The sequence below is a fragment of the Heloderma suspectum genome, chromosome 6 (genome assembly GCF_057233095.1).
Source record: "Heloderma suspectum isolate Gila_16-S chromosome 6, 16-S_ref, whole genome shotgun sequence".
Taxonomy (NCBI): Eukaryota; Metazoa; Chordata; class Lepidosauria; order Squamata; family Helodermatidae; genus Heloderma; species Heloderma suspectum.
This window is the reverse complement of record NC_139463.1, coordinates 115,555,730-115,574,847: the sequence shown is the minus strand read 5'-3', so window position 1 is coordinate 115,574,847 and position 19,118 is coordinate 115,555,730. Positions and strand designations below refer to the sequence as shown.

Below are 19,118 nucleotides of genomic sequence, written 5' to 3'. Positions count from 1 at the left end.
GTCTTCCAGTACTGCTTTCTTTGTTCTTGACTCAAGTTCGCTGCCATCATTCACAATATCAGTGAAAAAAATAACTAAACAACTAAACAACTGTATACCTCCTGAAGGGCCTCACTCCCCCTCACTCTCTACACTTAACTAATTTAACTGTCACTCCCTGTCACTCCCTCTTCCCAACTGTCATTCTGACTCCACCCACACATCTCCTACTCACATATTCTCTCCCCCTCCCATCAACATTCTAAACAACTGTATACCTGCTTTAAGGCCACCTGGTATATGTATATTGTCTTCTATTGCAATGGGGCAGTGCGCTTTATGGTTTGCATCTGAAGCATTGGGTGAGAAAGGGGGTAGGGGGAACAAGCACTGGACAACAGAAAGGGGTGGGGGGAAATAAAGCACCCCCCCCCCCAAGAACAAGGATTTATTTAAGAGGGAGGGGAAGAAGCAACAGGAACAACTCAGGTAGGTATATGCACTGATGGTAGTTTTTATTTTCCAATATTTTTGGAAACTACCTTGATTGGTTTCAGAAAGGCATTATAGAAATACTATAAAGGTAAAAGGTAAAGGTGTCCCCAACCAGTCGTGTCCGACTCCAGGGTGCGGTGCTCATCCCCGTTTCTAAGCCGAAGAGCCAGCGCCGTCCGAAGACGCTTCCGTGGTCATGTGGCCGGCATGACCGAACACCGAGGTGCACGGAACGCTGTCACCTTTCCCGCCGAGGCGGTGCCTATTTATCTACTTGCAATTTCTTGCTTTCGAACTGCTAGGTTGGCAGGAGCTGGGACTGAAGACGGGAGCTCACTCCGTCACGCGGCACTCGGGTCTCGAACTGCTGACCTGCCGACCTTCCAGTCTATATATACTATAGATAGATAGATAGATAGATAGATAGATAGATAGATAGATAGATGTGCACACACACACACACACAATTTAAAGTGAGTCGCCCCTCAGATCGCTCCCTAACTCCTCAGATCTCACTCCCAGTCTCCTCAGAATTTCCCCAGAACCGTTCAGTCTCCTCCAGCAGCTTCCAAGGCCCAAACAGGGCTGCCCTCCAGAGCCCCACAGGGGGCGACACCGCACAGGGTTGCCCTGTGCTGAGCACAGTATTATCATTACCTGGGATTTATTTAACAGGGAGGGGTGGAAGCAAGAAGGGCAACTCAGGTACGTTATGCCGTTTAAAGCGAGGCTCTAAGCAGCAAAATGGGAGTGCAGGGAATCCAGTGATGGAGATGGATCACAGCTTGTATTCAGAGTCCCTCAGACCCTGTCCCCGGCTAGACAGCCCCGGGATGGAGGCGTAGGCCTGAGGCTGCATCCCACACCATGCTGGAGCTGCTGCCGAATGAATGCCGCTGCCTGAGAGCAACTGCTTCCTCCTTCAAGGACCTTCCTGCATGATGTTTTCTGCTTTTCCTTCTGTCTCTGTAATCTCAGTCTCTCTGCCCTCTCTGTCTGATCTTCAGCTCTCCTCAAAATCTCATCTCTCTCTCCCCATCTCCCCAGAATCTTCTCAGAACCACGCAGGCTCCTCTGGCAGCTTCCAAGGCCCGAACAGGGCTTCCCTCCAAGAATCCCATCCGGGGGCTACACAGCAAAGGGTTACATGATGGTCCAGTTTGCATGATCAAATAAGCCGCAGTGGCTCACTGATTTAAATCACAGTGATCTGTGGGCCACGCAGGCCATGCGTACAGCCATTATGCATATTCTAGCCGAGGCCGCAACTTGCCATGTTTTCTGAACCTGGGCAGCAGAGGTTGTGTGAAGGTCAGACAACCCTCGCATAGCCCATGGCCTGATCTAGGGTTACGTGACGGTTGTTTAACCCTTGCACAACACCCACCACCTGGGTTCGGACGACACACCAAACTGCAGTTTGAATATCGAAAAACCACCCTGCACGTGCTGGGCGTACGAACCGTACAATTGTACGAACCAGGTCATTATGGCGGGCAAAGTACTACCCTGAACATTTGTGCTGACAGAGCAGAGGTAATTGGTTTTAGATCTGTGAGGTATTATGCGCTGAGTGTTTCTGCAACTTAATAATGTTTTGCATCAGGTCTTGGAAGATTTATAGTGTAGTGACCTAGAGTTATAAACAATATGCGGATTTGACTTCTAGAGGAACTCTTGCTGTCCACTGCTGGAGACCTGATGCTGGGCAGGGCCAGCAGCACCAGGGCTGACCCAAGATATTTTGGGGAAAAGGATGAGGTGGCTCCCCACATCCCCCCCATTTCATGTACAGAAGCTGACTGGACTGGCAGTTAAGTCTTACTTCAGCATTGACAATTGGGACAGTGTCCTCCACAGTCCATAGCTGAGGGCAAGGCAGGCTAGCTTAGGGGGCACACAGGAGGCCATCTCCAATACCTCACTGCTGCTGCCTGCCCCCCAGCTTCAGCTGACTCCAGTAGCTGCCTCAGACAGTTGACTGTGGGCCCTATACAAGGGCAGCAAATTGAACGTACTTAATCTATTACTGGCTTTTCACTGCCATGTAGAGGCCCTTCTGAGATATTCTCTTCAGGTGCCAAATAACTTGTCTGACCTTGGGTATTATGCACTTTGACCAAGGGTGGGTTTTTTTGCTAGTCTACCTCAGGCAGCAAAATGTCTTGATGCTGGGTTAGGTGTATCCTGGATTTTAGGAAATAGCCGATTTTGCTTTATTGGACTTGCTGGGAAGACTATTGAAAAAATGTGAATTCACCTCTCTTAAAACAACATAAGATACCTTCTTATGAAATGCAAATGCTAAATGTTAATGACGAATAATCAAGAATTTGAAAATGTAAATAACTAAGAAGTATCGTATAAAATTGTACTAAAGAGAAGACAACATAGAGACACGATCAGGTTCACAATGAATTCTGGGTAACTGGCATAAAAATAATGGTCAAGATGACCTGGATGGTATCTAAAGAGAAAATGCAGATTTAAAACCCCATTGGTTGGACCAAAATGTTATTTGATTAATGAACAAAGACTGTGTTATTCCAGTACAGTGTGGGACTGTTATTATTCCAGGGCCAAAGCATACTTAAATTTTTCACTTATCAATAAATGAGCAAAAAATATTGCGTAAAGTATACACATAAAAAAGCTTGATATACAGATGTCTAGAAAAAATTATAGACTTAAGTTTAATTGGCAAATTTACTCAAAGGTACAATTCAAAACTTATCTTACCTAGGCCTAAAAGGTATATGTAATTTTTACAGGATGTTTAGTAACAATGAGATAATTAAAACTGTGAGCCCTAATTTATGAGATAGTAGATAACATTAGCTATCAAGTCATTTATACACAAAGAAGTATAAATATGTGCTGGTTTTAGAATGCAGGAGCTTCTTTCTAGAAGCTCACCAGGCCTGTTTATCTGTCAGCTGAATAGCCTATTCAGTATTGTATAGGGAACTTGGTACTTAGAATGAGATCTCTCTTTTTTAAAGTATTAGCACTAGAAGTCTGAGAACAAGAAATGTTTAAGAAATTCTATTTCTTGATAAGCTTTTAAGATCTAAGAATCTTTAACAGAGCCCTGTTCAACAACAAGAAATGTTTCTATGTTATTTTAGGCAAGTTATATTTTAATGTGATGTTATAAGTATATTAATAATAAAAATGATTAACGGATCAAAAAAGATTTTCCTTTAGTAATTCTTGTTAAGACAAAACTTGGATAGCAATCCACCAAATAATTTTAGGTGTACACGTTGTTCAGAAGTATTTCTTTTCTGCTATAGGGAGTAAACAGGTAGCTAAAAGCTCCCAAAGTACTGAACTTTAGACAGATAGCTCAGACAAAGTCAAAACATAACAGATGGGCATTTTGTTAGATCCAGCAGCGCAGTTCCTGGGGATATAACCGAAATGCTGAGCTCGGTTCTTGGGTGATGAACTCGCCAACCGTTTTGTGCCACCAGTGTTTAGGGAAATATAATGTCCATTGTATTCATTCTGCCTACTCTGTTTTGCATTTTTGAAACTCATGATACTTTATGGGAGCAAGTTGATGGATACTGGACAGAGACTGAGGGATTGAGGTTTGGTACCTTTTCAAACAGATTTATTGACCCACCTCAGGCACGGTTGATGCTTTTTGGTACAAGCTCATGTGGTAGCTGAACAGACACAACTGAGGGACCTGCGGCACCCTAGAAGCAGGACGATAGCAGTGCCATGTCCTTCAGCCTCCGGCGTAGGAAAAATGACTACATCCTGGGCATCTGTGTGGTCGTCCTTGTCAGCTTCACTCTTTGGATGCTACAGAGGCCAAAAGAGTGAGTGAGAAAGGCTGAATTTCTTTCAGGGTGAATGGGTAGGAATGGAATGGCTAAAAGTATTCTTGTACTAAAAGAAACCCAAAGAAATGATTCTTCTCCATGTAAAGAGCCCAGGTGGATCAGATACAGCATCTTCTCTGATAAGCTACTGACCGGAGCAGGTGCATATTAATTCCCTAGGGCAGGGGTCCCCAACATTTTTGGACCCGTGGGTACATTTGGGAACTTGAGCAACTGCTGCTGTGAGAACCACCACAAAATGGCTCCCACGGAAGATGTGGCTAGTCATATAATGGCTGCCATGGGGGCCTGACGAGTCAAAAGTGAGCTAGTGTGGGGGGAGATATGGTGAGGCTACAGGCTGGGAGCATGGCTGAAATAGCAAGGCAAAAGAGGGGATAGAAAAAGCAAGGCTTGAGGCTAATGCCCACTTGAAGAAACAGTTCAGGAGTACGTAATTAATTGATTCAAAATATTCCTTCCCTCCCTTTCCACAAGAAGCTGTCTTACTACAATAAAAAAAGAATACTATACAATTGGGCTTCCCGAGAGATCCATAAACTTAGTGCCACTACCAGGAAGGTTTTGTCATGCAACCTTTCCAGCTGAGATACCGAAGGCAAAGGGACATGGAGCAAGGCCTCCGATTGTTAAAGTAATACACAGGCACACAAAGGGAAGAAGGATCCTTCAAACAGGCTGGTCCCAAGCCATTGAAGGTGTTATAGATAATAAGCAGCATCTTGAATTATTGTTGTAGACCGAGTAGAAACCAGTGCAACTCACACAGCACCAGAGTGATACACTGTACAACGCTGATCCCTAATAACGTGAAGATCTAAATCCTATTTCTTGTCTTGCCCTCCTCCTGCTTCTCCAACACCTTTTGCTTTGGGGGCTATTTTCTTAGTTTTGAGTGTAATGATGATGTAAAAAAACTGGGGATCTAGAAGGCAATCAGGGTTGGAAGTTTGCTTTCAATTTAGAGCGCTTCCAGATAGGGCACTTCTAGTGCTACTGATCAAAAGACATGGTCCAGTTATTCCGTCTTTTCTTCCTTAATGGGTTTTTTTGTGGAAAGAAACAAGATGGAAGAAGCAGTTGGAAAACACAGGAGGGTTACAAGTTGAGGACGTTGTCATCTGGACCCTTTGTAAAATTCCGCGAACGAAGCAGGACGATTGCATGATAAAGGCCTCATCTGGAAGCACCCATACATACTGTCAGGATTGCAAGTTTTGTTTTAAAATACTAGAAACAACCTGCAATTTCACACAGCCATATTTGGAAAGCTGAGTCCCATCGGATGAATGCTCAGTGGCCTTTGGAGTGTGTGTCTCTGTGTGTGACTCTCTCTTTGTTGTTAGAAGACTTCAGTTGCAGAAGACAAACAGCAATGTGGACCAGGAAAGCGCAATGGAAAAATGTGCTTTTCAAAAGGAAAATAAGAGAATACTGGAGCAGGTACTGCTCAAGCAGGAATACCCTTGGGAACCCAATGCCACAGCAGTGGCCCAATACAGGTAATGCCATGGTGGACTGCAACTGCAGGAATGTGTGTAGTTCCTTCACTGGAGCTGCTGGATGCAGACCTCTTTGTTTCAGATTAGGGTAGTCATTCAGCTTTTAAGGAAGGAGTCCACAAATTCTGTCCCTAGGTGAGGGTTTATATAAAACACTTTTCTGTTGTGTATAATAACATTCCTATTTAAAATCAACAGTGTATAATAACGTAAGTGGACATTAAAATAGAAACAGCCACAGAAAACAATATTGCGAAGGCATCCTGTCGGGACCGGCCCCCACCCCCCTGCGAGGGAGGACCGCTCAGGACCCAATTCCGGGATCCCCTTTGCAAAAACAGGACTGGCCAAACCCGGCCTTTCAGTCCCCCAAAATACCCAGTTGCCACCCTCATGCCAAGAGGCCCTGAAATTAGCACTGAGGTTATGCAGAGAGATCACACCAACTGAAGGTTGGATAAAGGTTTATTAAGATCAAAGTAAAGGGGTAGAGGGAAAGGGAAGAATGGAAGTAGCAAGTTACACAAGAGGGTACAAAGCCAAATCACTTTAACTATAAACAGAGAGCTTCATGAATGCACGCCCAAGCAAAATAATAAATCTGCCTGGCCTATCCTTACATACCTAAGTATGGATCTCCCCGGATAGCAACCAGCTGTCTGCAGGTCCAGGGCCACCAGGATGAAGGGAGACCCTACGCCTGTACCTCAGCCCTCTTTTAAAGCCCAGCCCTGACAACCCAGGGCAGATTTTCCTTCAGCCAGTCACTGGCTCAGCCCCTGGGTGGACCGCCCTTGCCTGCAAGAGACTGGAACTCCCCACCAACTCCAGCTGTTCACACTTCCCAATTAGCAGTGAGACGAATAAGGTACACCATGTCAAGCTAGCTAAATAGCACGTACACATAGAGAAGCCCCTTCCCGCATTTTCTGGTATGATCTCAACAGTTAGGGCTCAGAGGCTTGACCATATACGGCTAAGAATGTTTTCGTTGACCAAGCAAACACAGTTTAGTAAACACAGGCACAGTTTACTAAACAGAGACACGACCTCGGCAAAAGGCCAAATGGTGATGGATGAATGAAAGTCTAGGAAACCGTGTGGAAAGTTACTAATGCATGCGTGCTTTTGTGTATGTATAACCAGCTAGCTATAAAAACCCAGCCCAGAGTGTCCTCGGGGCTGGAGTATGCTTTCTTGTACTTGAGCCTTGCTGCAGCAATAAATAAAGTTAGACCTTTACCCGGTGTCTATGCTTCATTGGACCTGCACTAGACACGGTCTGCGAGGGCCCCTTTTGCCCTCTTACCACAGCAGGGACTGTGCCTGGCCTTGGGCAAAGGGCCGAGGAGCCTGTAGATAACACCCAATCCCAGGTGGTCACATCCGACGTGACAGCCTAGCCCAATCTTCTGGTGGAAAACCGGCCGTCATCCTTGACAAATATTGAAACTGAAATTATGACTGTTACCCAAAAGCCTACACCCCTTTCAAAAACCTGTGAGAGTGAGAGAGCACGCTTTCCTCATTTTTTTTAGGAAGGAAGTTCCACAAATATGCCACAATTGCTGAAATGGCCCAGTTTCTGGCCATCACCATGCGAACCTGCTGCAAACATGGCATGGGCAGTTAGGCCTGTTGACTATAGAGCTGAAAGAGTGAGAGAGCTTTATGAAGCTATCTGGCAGTGTACGAGCCTTTAAAGGTTTAAACCCATAGATCGAATTGGGCAAGAAGCAAATTTGCCCTGGGATGAGCCATTCTGTCTCAGTAAGACGTTTACGTGTTCTTTTGAAAGATATTCTTACCAGCGGAATATAATTCTTTACCAGTGTTAATCCTAAACCAGAGCCTATTATGTTGCAGGGAAGAACTGGGGCGATGTTGCAACGCTTCCTTCTGGCTAATCCTAACAAAAGAACACTTAGCTCTGGGACCAAATGTCAACTTTGTGGGAGAGCAAGAAGCTGAGCTGATGGACCTGCTGCCAAAGGTGGGTGGGAAACTGGAAAGGTGTTTTTTTGTTTTTGTTTTGCTTTGCTTTTGGATATGGTGGGGGATTCAGTAGGAATTGGAAAGGAGCCAGTGACAGGGCAGGGTCTGCAGTTCAGTGGTACCGCACATGCCCTGCATACAGCAGGTCAATCTTTGGCACTTGAACTTAAAGGATATCGAGCAGCAGGGCTGGAAAACACCCCTGCGTGATTCCTTGGAGAGATACTGCTAGATGGCCCAATCAGTGGCCTGACCCTGTATACCGCACCTTATTTATTTGTTCATTCATTTGTTCATTCATTTGTTCATTCATTCGTTCATTCATTCATGGTACTTGTATGCTGTTCCACATCCAAAGACTTCGGAGTGGTGAACAGATGACAGGGTAAAAAATAAAAACACTGTGTTAAAATAATTTATTTATTTCTAAAAAAGAAGAAACAGTTCTGATAAAAACCAAGCTTGATAAACCGTGGCCAGTCACTTGAGGAATAGTTCCTGAAATAACAATTTTTTCAGGAGGTGCTGAAAGCAACACAATGTTGGTGCCTGCCTGACCTCCAAAGGCAAGGAATTCCATAGGAAGGGGGCCACCACACTGAAGGCTGTTTTCCTGGAGGACTCCAATCCTCCAGGACTCCAATCCTGGTGGTTCCATGACAATCCTTTCATGGGTCCATGTGGAACCACCAGGGACATGCCTTTTGATGACCTCAGTGACCGGGCAGATTGGTATGGGAGGAGGCACTCTCTTCATACATACCTCTGTGCAAATGACGCTCTGGACAATCAAATCAGCAATCCAACAATAACAGCCAAGTTAGGTTGGCATAACATACACTTCAAAATCTACTGAGTCTTCAGACCTTCAATCCATGATTTTTCTTTTTCCATTGGATCTAATACTGATTTGTAATCTCTTGACATTTGAAGCCTCTGCTTGAAATGCTGAGCTAAGACTGCTCAATTACAAAGAATAAGAAGGGAATCATGTTAGGTATTAACTTGTTGACTGGAATTTTTTTGTAAGGGAAGACAATGTAAATATTTTGTAAGAGAAGACAATGTTAAGAGCCAGGTGGTTCAGAGACCAAAGTTTTGTCTAGTTGAGCATCCTGTTAGCCAGTCAGATACCTCCAGGAAGTCCACAAGCAGAGCACAAAAGAAGCATCTCTTTCCGTGTTGGCCCTCAGCAACTGGTATTTGGAGGTGCATTCCCTCTGAACCTGGAAGATCTACTTAGCCATCAAGCTTAATAGCCATTGAGACCCCTAGCCTACATTAATTTTCCAAATCCAGCTTTGCCCAACAGATGTTTTAGAGTGCAACACCCAGCATTTCTGACCATTGCTAGTGATGGCAGGGCTGATGGGAGTTCAGTTTCAAAACATCGGAATGGCACCAGGCTGAGGAAGGCTGGTCTAACACCATTTTTAAGCCATATATACTTGTGGCCATCACAATGTCTTCTGAAGGTAATTAATATATTATGTGCTGAGCGACGTAGGATTTTTGTTGTTGTTTTGTTTCCCAGTTGGCAGTCACTTGTACCAGATTACATGGAGCCCTACTGTTTTGAGTAAGAGGGAACAGTGTCTCTCATACGCTGCCTCAGACAATGCATCATTTTATACACTTCTATATAGCTTTACCCTTTCCTCAAAGGGAAGGTGCTCCAGTCCCTTGATCACTGTATCTGTTCCAGCTCTTCAGTATCCATTTTGAGATGTGTTATATTATGTCAAACACATTATTACAGCATGTAACTTACCTGAGGATCTGACATCTATCTACATGGGCCTTGGAATCATTAAAATGGAGTCCCATCTATTAACAGTAACCAAGTTGCCTACTGCCTTTTACAAGAATAAGGGCACAATCCTATTGAGTTAGTTGGTAGCCTCCGAAACAGGAGGCTACCGACTTCAATGCAGGGAGGACGGAGGTGTTCTCTTCTGCACCTCATCCTCCCTGCACTTGTGGCTACATGTGTGTTTTCACGCGTCTAGCTGTGGCTTCAGGGAGGGGGAGGGACGAGGCCCTCTGAGCTCCATTTATGAGTGTGGAGACGGCAATGGCGTGGAAAGACCCGTGCCAGCTATGAGGGGGTGGGGGAGGAGGAGGGGAGATGGTTTCTGGGAACTGACGGTCTCAGTTCCCAGAAACCAAAAAATCCTATGGCCGTCTAGACAATGTCTAGCAGCCATAGAATTGCTCTCTAAGGCTTTCTTCATACTGAGCTTTTATGCTGCGATTGAGATTGCTCCTTCGCGGAAGTTTGCAGGCTGTCTACATGACCCTGCCATGACTTTCCTGCACTAAATGCCCTTTGCTCCATTTTTAAATAGATTGCAGATAATGAGCTCTCAAATTACCCCGTTGTGTTCCACCTGAGCTCCCTCCGTGAAAAGAGGAAAGGCTGCAAGAAGAGGAGCAAGATCAATGAAAGATAATCGAAGACTCAGATATGGGGGAAAAGGAGGGGGAAAGGGGAGCGGGGAAAGGAAGCATGTGAAAAAGGGAGTCGTTGTGATCCTGCACTGAAAACGGAAGCAGAAAGCCCCGTTTTAAATGCGGGACTTCAGGCTGGTGTAGAGATGGCCTAAATATATTACTCTGGCTGCAGGCGATTGTGATTGATGCTGAAACTAATGTACCACATCCAAATTCAAGACGGAAGGACAATACAGAACAGGGTTGTTTGCAGCTTGTTGGAATGTTCAGCTTCAGGTTAATATTTGACTGCATACATTTTGCTCTGTAATGATTTTATGTATAGGATCTAATATTTCTTTTGTGCATTTGTATTTAGAATTTTAACTAACGTAGATTCTGTTCCCCCCCACCCCAAACATCTAGGTCTCACCCTTCTCGGATGCTCAGTATAGGCACTGTGCAGTGGTGGGCAATGGCGGAATCCTAAGAAACAGCCACTGTGGGCAGGAAATTGACCAGGCTGATCTGGTAGTCAGGTAACTGTTTCTCTCTTTGGGGGTGATTGGCAGCACTTCAGATGGGTGGGATCATAGGTAATGTTGTGTCTTGACTCTGCATCTATGAATACAGGAAGCAGCCTCATACTAGAACATAGGAGGCTGCCTTACACTGGGTCAGACATGAACAAAGGAGAGGACCCCTCAAATCAGAAAAAAACTATGAAGTCAAAAGATCCCCTAATAAATGAGAGACGTGAATGTAATTGCTATATTTTACAATCATACATAAAAAGCATATAAAAAATACATACGCTGTAGCCACAGTTCCCTTATATCAACATAGTGAATCAACCCAGCTTCTTATGGGTGGGAAGACTCCTTATATTTATACAGCTAAGGGCAGTATGCAAGTGTCTCATTCTGTTGGTACAAATGACGTTGCACTAGTGGATACTAGGTTCTGAACTATGTGCAAGGGAAGAATTCAACTAAAGTCACGTTCGCGGTTTTGCATAACTCCAGTGCAACCCGTTGTGCATTCCCGTTGGGCAATGTGTTGTGTATTCGGGATCCGGGTTCTAGTCCCCACTCGGCCATGGAAGCTCACTGGGTGACTTTGGGCCAGTCACAGCCTCTCTGCCCAACCTACCTCACAGGGTTGTTGTTGTGAGGATAAAATGGAGGAGGAGGAAGAGGAGAATGTAAGCCGCCTTGGGTTCCTTGAAAGAGGAAAAAAGGTGGAATACAAATGCAATAAATAAATAAATAAATAATAAAATTCCTGTTGTGCAACTGGTTATGCCACTGCTTGTGCAACTGGTTGCACATTCCGCTTGTGTAACCGGTTACGCAGTTGCTTGCACCCATTCTGCAATGCAGTATGCAATTCTTTGTGCAAGCGTTCCGCAACTGCTTGTACAACTGATTGCCCAAGCGTAATGGGCAACCGCTTGTGTGATGGAAAGATTCAGCAGAGCTCCACTATTGCTATTTAAGTTTGTAGAATGTCACCATTGATATTGCCCTATGACTGCCAGCATACTTACGCAGCTGTCAGAGTTGGCCCCATTGTGCCCACGTTGTCTGTGTGAAGCCATGGCACCCCCAGGCATTGCCCTGCCATGGTGCACCCCTACAACCCCCTAATGGGGTGATTTCCCACTCCATTCCCCTAGGGGGAGGCTGCCCGTGGCAGTGGAGAGGGAGCAGGAATATAACTCTGTCCCTCAGCCTACTAAATATGCTTTAGTTTGCTGCAGCAAAGCATTCAAGCAAACCTATGCAACTGTCAGAAAGCTAGAAACATTGCGCCCACCCCATCTGAGTGAAGCCATTTCATCATTTAATACTATAGGAGACTTTGTGTTCAACTTGCGTATCCAAAATACCACCCATTGAGCAAGTAACAAATCCAACAACAATCTTTTAAAGGAGACTGGTTGAATGAGTTCCAAAGCAAAGAATTTAATATCTGAGAGTATATGATGATGCTCTAGGGCGTAGTCAAACAGCAAATACAATGACTGCATCTATAATGACCAAGAATTACAATACTGTCATCCTGTTGATAATGAGCCTTTCTACACAAGACTTTTATTGGGCACTTGTGATTGCTCACTCATGGTAGTTTGTGGGTCCTTTACATGATATCCTCCTCCTCTTCCAGGGCCTGTACTGTGCTTTGCAACCATCATCACCTTTTTTTTTGCTAACAAGGAAAGTGTGGTATTATTTAGAAATGGCGGAATGAGAGTCTCCTGAAATCATGTAATTCTGCTATACCACAGTGCCATCTAGTGGTTGTATAACAAAACATACAGAAAGTCAGACAAAGAAAACCCATGGAAAAAAGCATGTGTAAAAGCATGCTGCCCTTAATCCTGCAAAGAATCCAGAAGCAGAAGCCTCGGTAGAGTGCGGGATAAAAGCTTCATGTAGAAATCCCCAATATGTTTTGAGATCCTTTACAGGTTGTATGTGATCATGTGTCTATGTCCAAAAATATAAGTAGGAGAAACAACTAGACCACTTAAATTAAGGATAACTGAATATAGGAGTAAGATCTGTACTAGGAATTGAGAAGCTCCTGGAGGGCAATGGTTTGGCAACAAAGTTGTCTGGATTCTCCATAAAAACTGGCTGAATAATGATGTTCACTCCAGAAAAGCTTTAGCAAGATAATCCACTTTCTCGTTTTACTTAAAGGATCTAAAAAGGAAAAGAAGATTTATATGAGAGCTGACACTTATCTTTGATGCCTGTTCCCCCCCTCCCCAAATCCAGGTTCAACCTGGCTCCCACTAATTTCTCTGAAGATGTGGGAACCAAGACAAGCCTTATGACCATCAACCCCAGCATCCTTCTGTTAAGGTAAGGGGATGGGGAAACCTGCAGAAATGTGCTTATTCTGCCTGATACAATTGGCTTGCTTGGGTTGTGTGATAACAGTGACATATGGTTAATTTATAAACTAAGAAAGACAGGAACTAGATCTTACCTTGAAACATTCATGCATCACAAAACCCAGGGATAAACAGATACGCCCCCGCACCCCGATTTACTTCACAGAAAACTCTTCCCATTCGCATAGTAGGCTGCCCTATATCAGGCCAGTCCGTTTGTCCATTGAGCCCAGAATTATCTACTCTAAGAGTGGCTTTTCAGGGTCTTAGGCAGGGAAGAGTCTTCTTCTCAGCTGCTACCTGATCCTTTTAACTGGAGAGGGCAGGAGGTGAAGCTAGAGCCTTCTGCATGCAAAGTGTATGCTCTGCTACTGAGCTTCCATGTCTCTCCCACAAGGCTATCTTATAATTCAGACCATTCCATTGATTAATTTATCTTTTAAAAACGGATTTCATGCAGCAACAGGCATGGACAGGGTTGGCACCATGCTGGAATCATAAGAACATAAGAAGAGCCATGCTGGATCAGATGAAGGGTCCATCTAGTCCAGCATTCTGTTCACACAGTGGCCGACCAGCTGCCCACAGGAAACCCACAAGCAGGATACGAGTGCAACAGCACCCTCCTGCCCATGTTTCCCAGCAACTGATGTACACAGGCATACCACCTCTGATATTGGAGGTAGCATATAGCCATCCGGATTAGTAGCCATTGATAGCCTTACCCTCCCTGAATCCTCTTTTATCCTCCTTAAATCCTCCTTTATCTTCTTTTAAAGCCATCCAAGTTGCTGGCCATCACTACATCATGTAGCACTCAATTCCATAGTTTAACTATGCGCTGTGTGAAGAAGTACTTCCTTCCATCTGTCCTTAATCTCTCACCAGTCAGCTTCATGGGATGATCCCAGGTTCAAGTATTATGAGAGAAGGAGAGAAATGTCTTCCTGTCCCCTTTCTTCACACCATGCATAATTTTGTACACCTCAGTCTTGTCTCCCGGTACTTGCCATTTTTCTAAGTGAAACAGTGGCTTCTGCCTGCAGAACCATTTTGGAAAACTTTTTTAATGCCTTCACCCTTGGCATGGGGAGGAGTGGCTTTGTGGGGAGGAAACTGGGGCTTGTCCTCCATTTGCTGGCTGTTGTCGATGAGTCTGCACCATCGGTCATTAATATATATATTATTACACTGTCTTCCAGTGTCCATCCACAAAGCTCCACAGCTTCAAATAATATCAAGAAAGGTATTTGTAAGAGGGTGTGGCACAGAAGCAGCTGCCGCCATGGCTTTGGCTGACTGCAGGTGTAAACACAGGTACCTCTCAGTCCATCTGCTTGTGTGCCTCTCTATATTTTTGCTAGGCTGAGTGACTCCAATCTCGTGCCTTGCTCAATTCCTCCTCCTCTGCCCTTATCGCTGGTTAATGTACTGCGTGTGATCCAAGCAGTAGCAGCCATGCACTGTTTTTCAGTACACACTTACAAAGCTCTGCAGCTACAGATAACACAGCTTTCCTATTACATTATTTCTGAGAATGATCCGAACCAAGCTTTGGAACTTTGAAGGTATGCATTGAAAACTAGTAATATAAAAACAAAGAAATTTCTGACCATGCACCCATCGTGTATCTTTTCAGGAGTGAACGATAGCTATCAGCCTTCCTCAACAGATTTCCATCTCCCTTCAAAGGGCTTCCCCACTCCTTTTTTCACCCTTTATGCCTTGTACAATGTGATGGGGAGTGAAATTGTTGCTTTCCCCCACACCCATGCTACCTTCGAAGGAAATAATAGTTTGGAATTTCTTTTCAAGAATCCCAATTCCTCCCCCACCCCTTTTCCTTGCTTCGAAAACCTGCTAGATGACAACAGAATGATATACATGTCTATTCAGAAGTAAGTCACATTGTCTTCAATGGTGCTTACTCCTGGGTAAGATAGTATGGAGGGTTGCCAAGCAAGCAAGGCAAGAGGAATGAGATATGACAATAGGGGTAGCCCAGGGCTCCATCTACATGGAAACGGATTGAGAAGTGCTTTCTGGTTCTGTCTGGATTTTCTTGAAATCGCTTTGGTCTGTTAGGAGCACATGAAGCAACAAAAGCAGAGTATACACTACCTAAAAACCTGCTTTCATGGGTCACACAGCATTTGAAACCCCCATACTTTGGAGTTGGATGGGCAGAGTAAAACTGAATGTCATTAACCCCTTAGGTGCTTGTTAGACACTTGTTCCCTGCCCCATCCATGCTCCCCTGCTCAGGGAAGTTTATTGGAAGTGCTGAATTAAGCCCTTGTAGTTTACCCCACACCTCTCCCCTTTCATCCACCATTGGGATATTGTGAAAGATTAAAAGATACTACGCTATTCTGAATGGGAAAAATAGGCTGCATACTGCGAGTGGTGAAAGCAGCTAATTCGCTATTGTAACTGCCTGAAACAGTAATACTGCGCTATTCTGAATGGGAAAAACAAGCTGCACACTCTGGCAAAGCAGATATTTCACTATTGTGACTGCTTGAAACAGTGCTGCTGCACTATTCTGAATGGGAAAAACAGGCTACGTACTGTGAATGGGGAAAGCACCTACTGTGCTCGGCTACATATTGTGAAGGGGAAAACAGCACTACTGCATTATAGTGAAAGGATGAAACAGTGCCAAGTAGTGCTAAGTGGCAAAGAAAGCCTGTGTCCAAAAGCCCCTACTGCGAATGGGGAAAAAGAGGGAATGGGGGGAAAGGGGTCAGCCCCATCCCTTGACCATGTCACTGCCAGCCCACAGCCAGGTCACAGAGGCACGCCCAGGTTTTAATGCAGGGAATGGGGCAATGAACTTGAGCACACTCTGGGAGAGAGCGGAGGACAGGAAGGCCTGGCATGCTGTGGTCCATGGGGTCACGAAGAGTTGGACACGACTGAGTGACTGAACAACAACAACATGGGGCACATTGCAGTGGAACCACGCAGAAGCCATGTTTAAAGAAAAAAGACGCACTAAAAAGATTTTCTGAAAATGCACCTTTTCCAGAGGGAAGCTGCGGAGTTGCTGCAGATTGGCGACAACGTCATCTGTCGCGAATGAGCCTGATGCGCTCTCGCTCCACACTAAATTGGCCTTGTTGATTGGGCCCAGGAGAGGAGCACATTGGGTTTTGTTTATAGGAGGAGCTGGAAAAATGCTTTTTGGTGGGGAAGAAGGAACTTCGGGGGAATGGGGAGGGAGAAAACTCTTTGATAGTTACAAAACCTCCTTTCCTGATTAACATAATGCGGATCTTAGCTGGTGTGCATGTTTTAACAAAGGTAAAAATAAAAAAGACCCTGAGGCAGTAGGGCTCATCTTACAACCACCTCCCACCCAATTCAAAGGCAATAGGAGCAATACAAAGCAACATGTGACACAACATTACATTACAAAGTGATGCAACTCCCCTCTTGTGGTCCGGAGCACATCACCCATTTCTGTCAGGACTCCTGCACTATGCATTTTTGTGTGGCACAAAAAGACGTTATTAACATGAAGTATACTGCACGGTATTTGCTGGCACATGCCCACTGCGGAAGAATTGAGCTATCAGAAAATATTGGCACTGCAGTGCCGTGTAGATCTTCCTTGGGTCATCCTAGTCTATGGCTGATGGCATACTGTAGGTGATTAGCTCCACCCCCTAAGCCACCATTTTGCCCCTGGCTCTGTTTAGTGAACCTTGGAGTTTTTGTTTAAAAAAATGAAGTAGATTTTTCAGGCCCAAAGGTTGCTCAACTCTGATATGCATAGTAAGCCTGTTGTACCTGCATTTCTTATTTTCTGAATGTGGCTTGCTTCTCCGTTCCTTTTCCCCCCTCCTCCAGATACAAAGACTTGAATGCGGAACGGAAGCCTTTTGTAGATGCTCTGCGCTCCTACAGGGGCGCCCTCTTCATTATACCTGCCTTCTCCTTTGTGGACCATGTCGATGGCGCATACCGTGCTCTGTACACCACGAAGGACTTTGGCTTGTTGCAGCATTTTTTCATCCTGAACCCACGCTACCTGAAAGCCCTAACTCACTACTGGAAGGAGCAAGGCTTGCAGCCGTGGCGCTTGTCGTCTGGCTTTGTGTACGTTAGCATTGCCTTAGAGTTCTGCCAGCACATCACCCTGTATGGTTTCTGGCCCTTTCTGTATGACTTGGACAACCAGTCTATCCTTCACCACTACTATGATAACGTGTTGCCCCTGCGTAATAAGCATTCCATGCCCTGCGAATTTTCACGTTACCTTGACATGCACACCCAGGGTGTGCTGCGGTTACGACTTGGCAAGTGTCAGTGAGAGGCATGCGTATGTGTGTATAAGTGTGTGTGTGTGTGTGTGTGTGTGTGTGTTGGGGGGGCTTACCTAACCATGTCAAACAGACCGGGCTAGTAGGTTCAGGTTCTAATGAGAGAAAGAGAGTGGGATGTGTTTTTTGTGTATGTGTATGAATGCATGTGTGAGGGTGTGGGTGTGGATGTATCGATTTGCATGTGTTTACGTGTGGATATGTATGAACGATTGCAGGTGTATGCAGATGAGAGAAAGAGTACGGGATAGCTCTGCCCAATCCTTGCTTTGGCCACACCCACTGGGGGCACGCAGCCTCTGGAAGGTTAGCCACGAAGGAATGTGGCCCTCAGCTTGAAAAACTGTTCCACACCCCTGTTCTACAGGATCAGTTGCTGCTTTATACTTCTGGAATTTAAGATGAGCAATGGAAGGCTTTCTGAAACAGAGGTGAGAGGTATAGGTTTTTCTATAACAATGAGTTGAAGAAATATTTTACAGACAGCAAGCTGGAGTGGAATCATCTTTGTATGGAAAAGGAATCTTTGTTGGAAGACCATGGTGTTGATAAAAAACAGAAGGTCAGTTCCAGGGGATGCTAATGAAGAAGGATAACGATTACATGTTGTTGTTGTTGTTGCTGTTTCTTGTTGATGATGATGTTCTATTAATCAAACAGCTCATAATTGTATTGATATGTGGATTCCTATCAATCTGGGTTGTCCTGGGGCAGTACCTGGATTGACATTATGTTGTTGGTGTGGTATAAATAAAAGAGCATATGATGGCATTGTTACGGATTTCCTATCACGTTTCTGTGCGTGGGTCTATCAGCCCATGATGTTCCACTGATGTGTCTCAATGGGAGCTAAGGAAGCTAGGTGATGATCCAAAGACATGACTCATCCAGATTCCTCTCCTTTAGCCAGGGGCAGGGGCATGGTGTCTTGCGCCTTCAGGCATTTGGTCCCAAGCTGTTTAGGCTCAGAAGTGAATAGAGAGCCAATGTAATTCTTTCATAATGGTGTAATTGCATGGCTCTACCTAGGCAAACCAGTCAGAATTCTAGTTACTAAATTCTAAACTAGCTGAAGCTTCTAAACCACCTTCAAAGGCAGCCCCACATATAACACGTTACAGTAATCCAACCTGGCAGTTACCAGAGCCTAATTCTCCCCATGACTCTAGTGGGGAAGTTGAACAAAGACTCATGGTGGTTCCAGTCTATACATGTTTATTTGTTAGTTTAATGGGACTAAGTAACATGCAAGTGAGCTTTAGACTGCAAACCTAGGGTGGACTCTAGCATCAGCGCAAAGAGGATTTGTCAAGGTAAGCCTGACAAAGGAGCACAGTGTAGCAAATTAAAAATGAACACCTTAAAGGATGAGGTTTGCATGAAGCAGAGATGAGGGTATTTTGTGGGGTAGTAATGAGGTTGATCCTTTACCCCCGTTACTGTTCAGGGTGGGGGAGCAGACAACTTGATGGGAAGGGAAATATAACAGAACAGGCTTCCCTAGCCTGGCACATGTAGGGCAGGGGTACGCAATGTTTTTGGGCTGTGACACATTTGGCCATTTGAAAAACTCCTGGGCACCACCACAAAATGGCTGCCATGGGAGGTGTGGAAAAGGACAAGT

At 44.9% G+C, this 19,118-nt stretch overlaps 1 protein-coding gene and 1 pseudogene across 5 annotated transcripts in view; both read left to right on the top strand.

Moving 5' to 3' along the window:
- Positions 1 to 1,650, top strand: part of LOC146342677 (alpha-N-acetylneuraminide alpha-2,8-sialyltransferase-like) — a 29,461-nt pseudogene extending 27,811 nt beyond the window's left edge. Inside the window, exon 9 of the transcript XR_014784017.1 lies at positions 1,522 to 1,650. The product of XR_014784017.1 is annotated as an alpha-N-acetylneuraminide alpha-2,8-sialyltransferase-like (transcript). The remainder of the gene's footprint in view (positions 1 to 1,521) is intronic.
- Positions 908 to 18,270, top strand: LOC146342676 (alpha-2,8-sialyltransferase 8F-like). 4 transcript variants are annotated; one of them, XM_084806213.1, is made up of 7 exons: positions 908 to 1,179; positions 4,092 to 4,307; positions 5,681 to 5,833; positions 7,700 to 7,826; positions 10,688 to 10,800; positions 13,048 to 13,134; positions 17,022 to 18,270. In XM_084806213.1, exons 2-7 carry the CDS (start codon positions 4,207 to 4,209, stop codon positions 17,482 to 17,484), a joined length of 1,044 nt encoding a protein of 347 aa, XP_084662339.1. In that variant the 5' UTR covers positions 908 to 1,179; positions 4,092 to 4,206; the 3' UTR covers positions 17,485 to 18,270. The 4 variants fall into 4 exon arrangements, with proteins under 4 accessions (XP_084662339.1, XP_084662337.1, XP_084662340.1 ...); XM_084806211.1 differs by having other exon boundaries at positions 1,070 to 1,179; positions 5,678 to 5,833; XM_084806214.1 differs by having other exon boundaries at positions 1,089 to 1,179; positions 4,111 to 4,307.
- The last annotated feature ends 848 nt before the right edge of the window (positions 18,271 to 19,118 follow it).

Bases quoted from the DNA above. Each gene is read 5' to 3' on its own strand.
- LOC146342676 (XM_084806211.1), top strand. From the start codon at position 4,207: ATGTCCTTCAGCCTCCGGCGTAGGAAAAATGACTACATCCTGGGCATC. The intron at 5,834-7,699 runs GTAATGCCATGG...ATTATGTTGCAG, and splicing joins ACAGCAGTGGCCCAATACAG to GGAAGAACTGGGGCGATGTT. The intron at 7,827-10,687 runs GTGGGTGGGAAA...CCAAACATCTAG, and splicing joins TGATGGACCTGCTGCCAAAG to GTCTCACCCTTCTCGGATGC.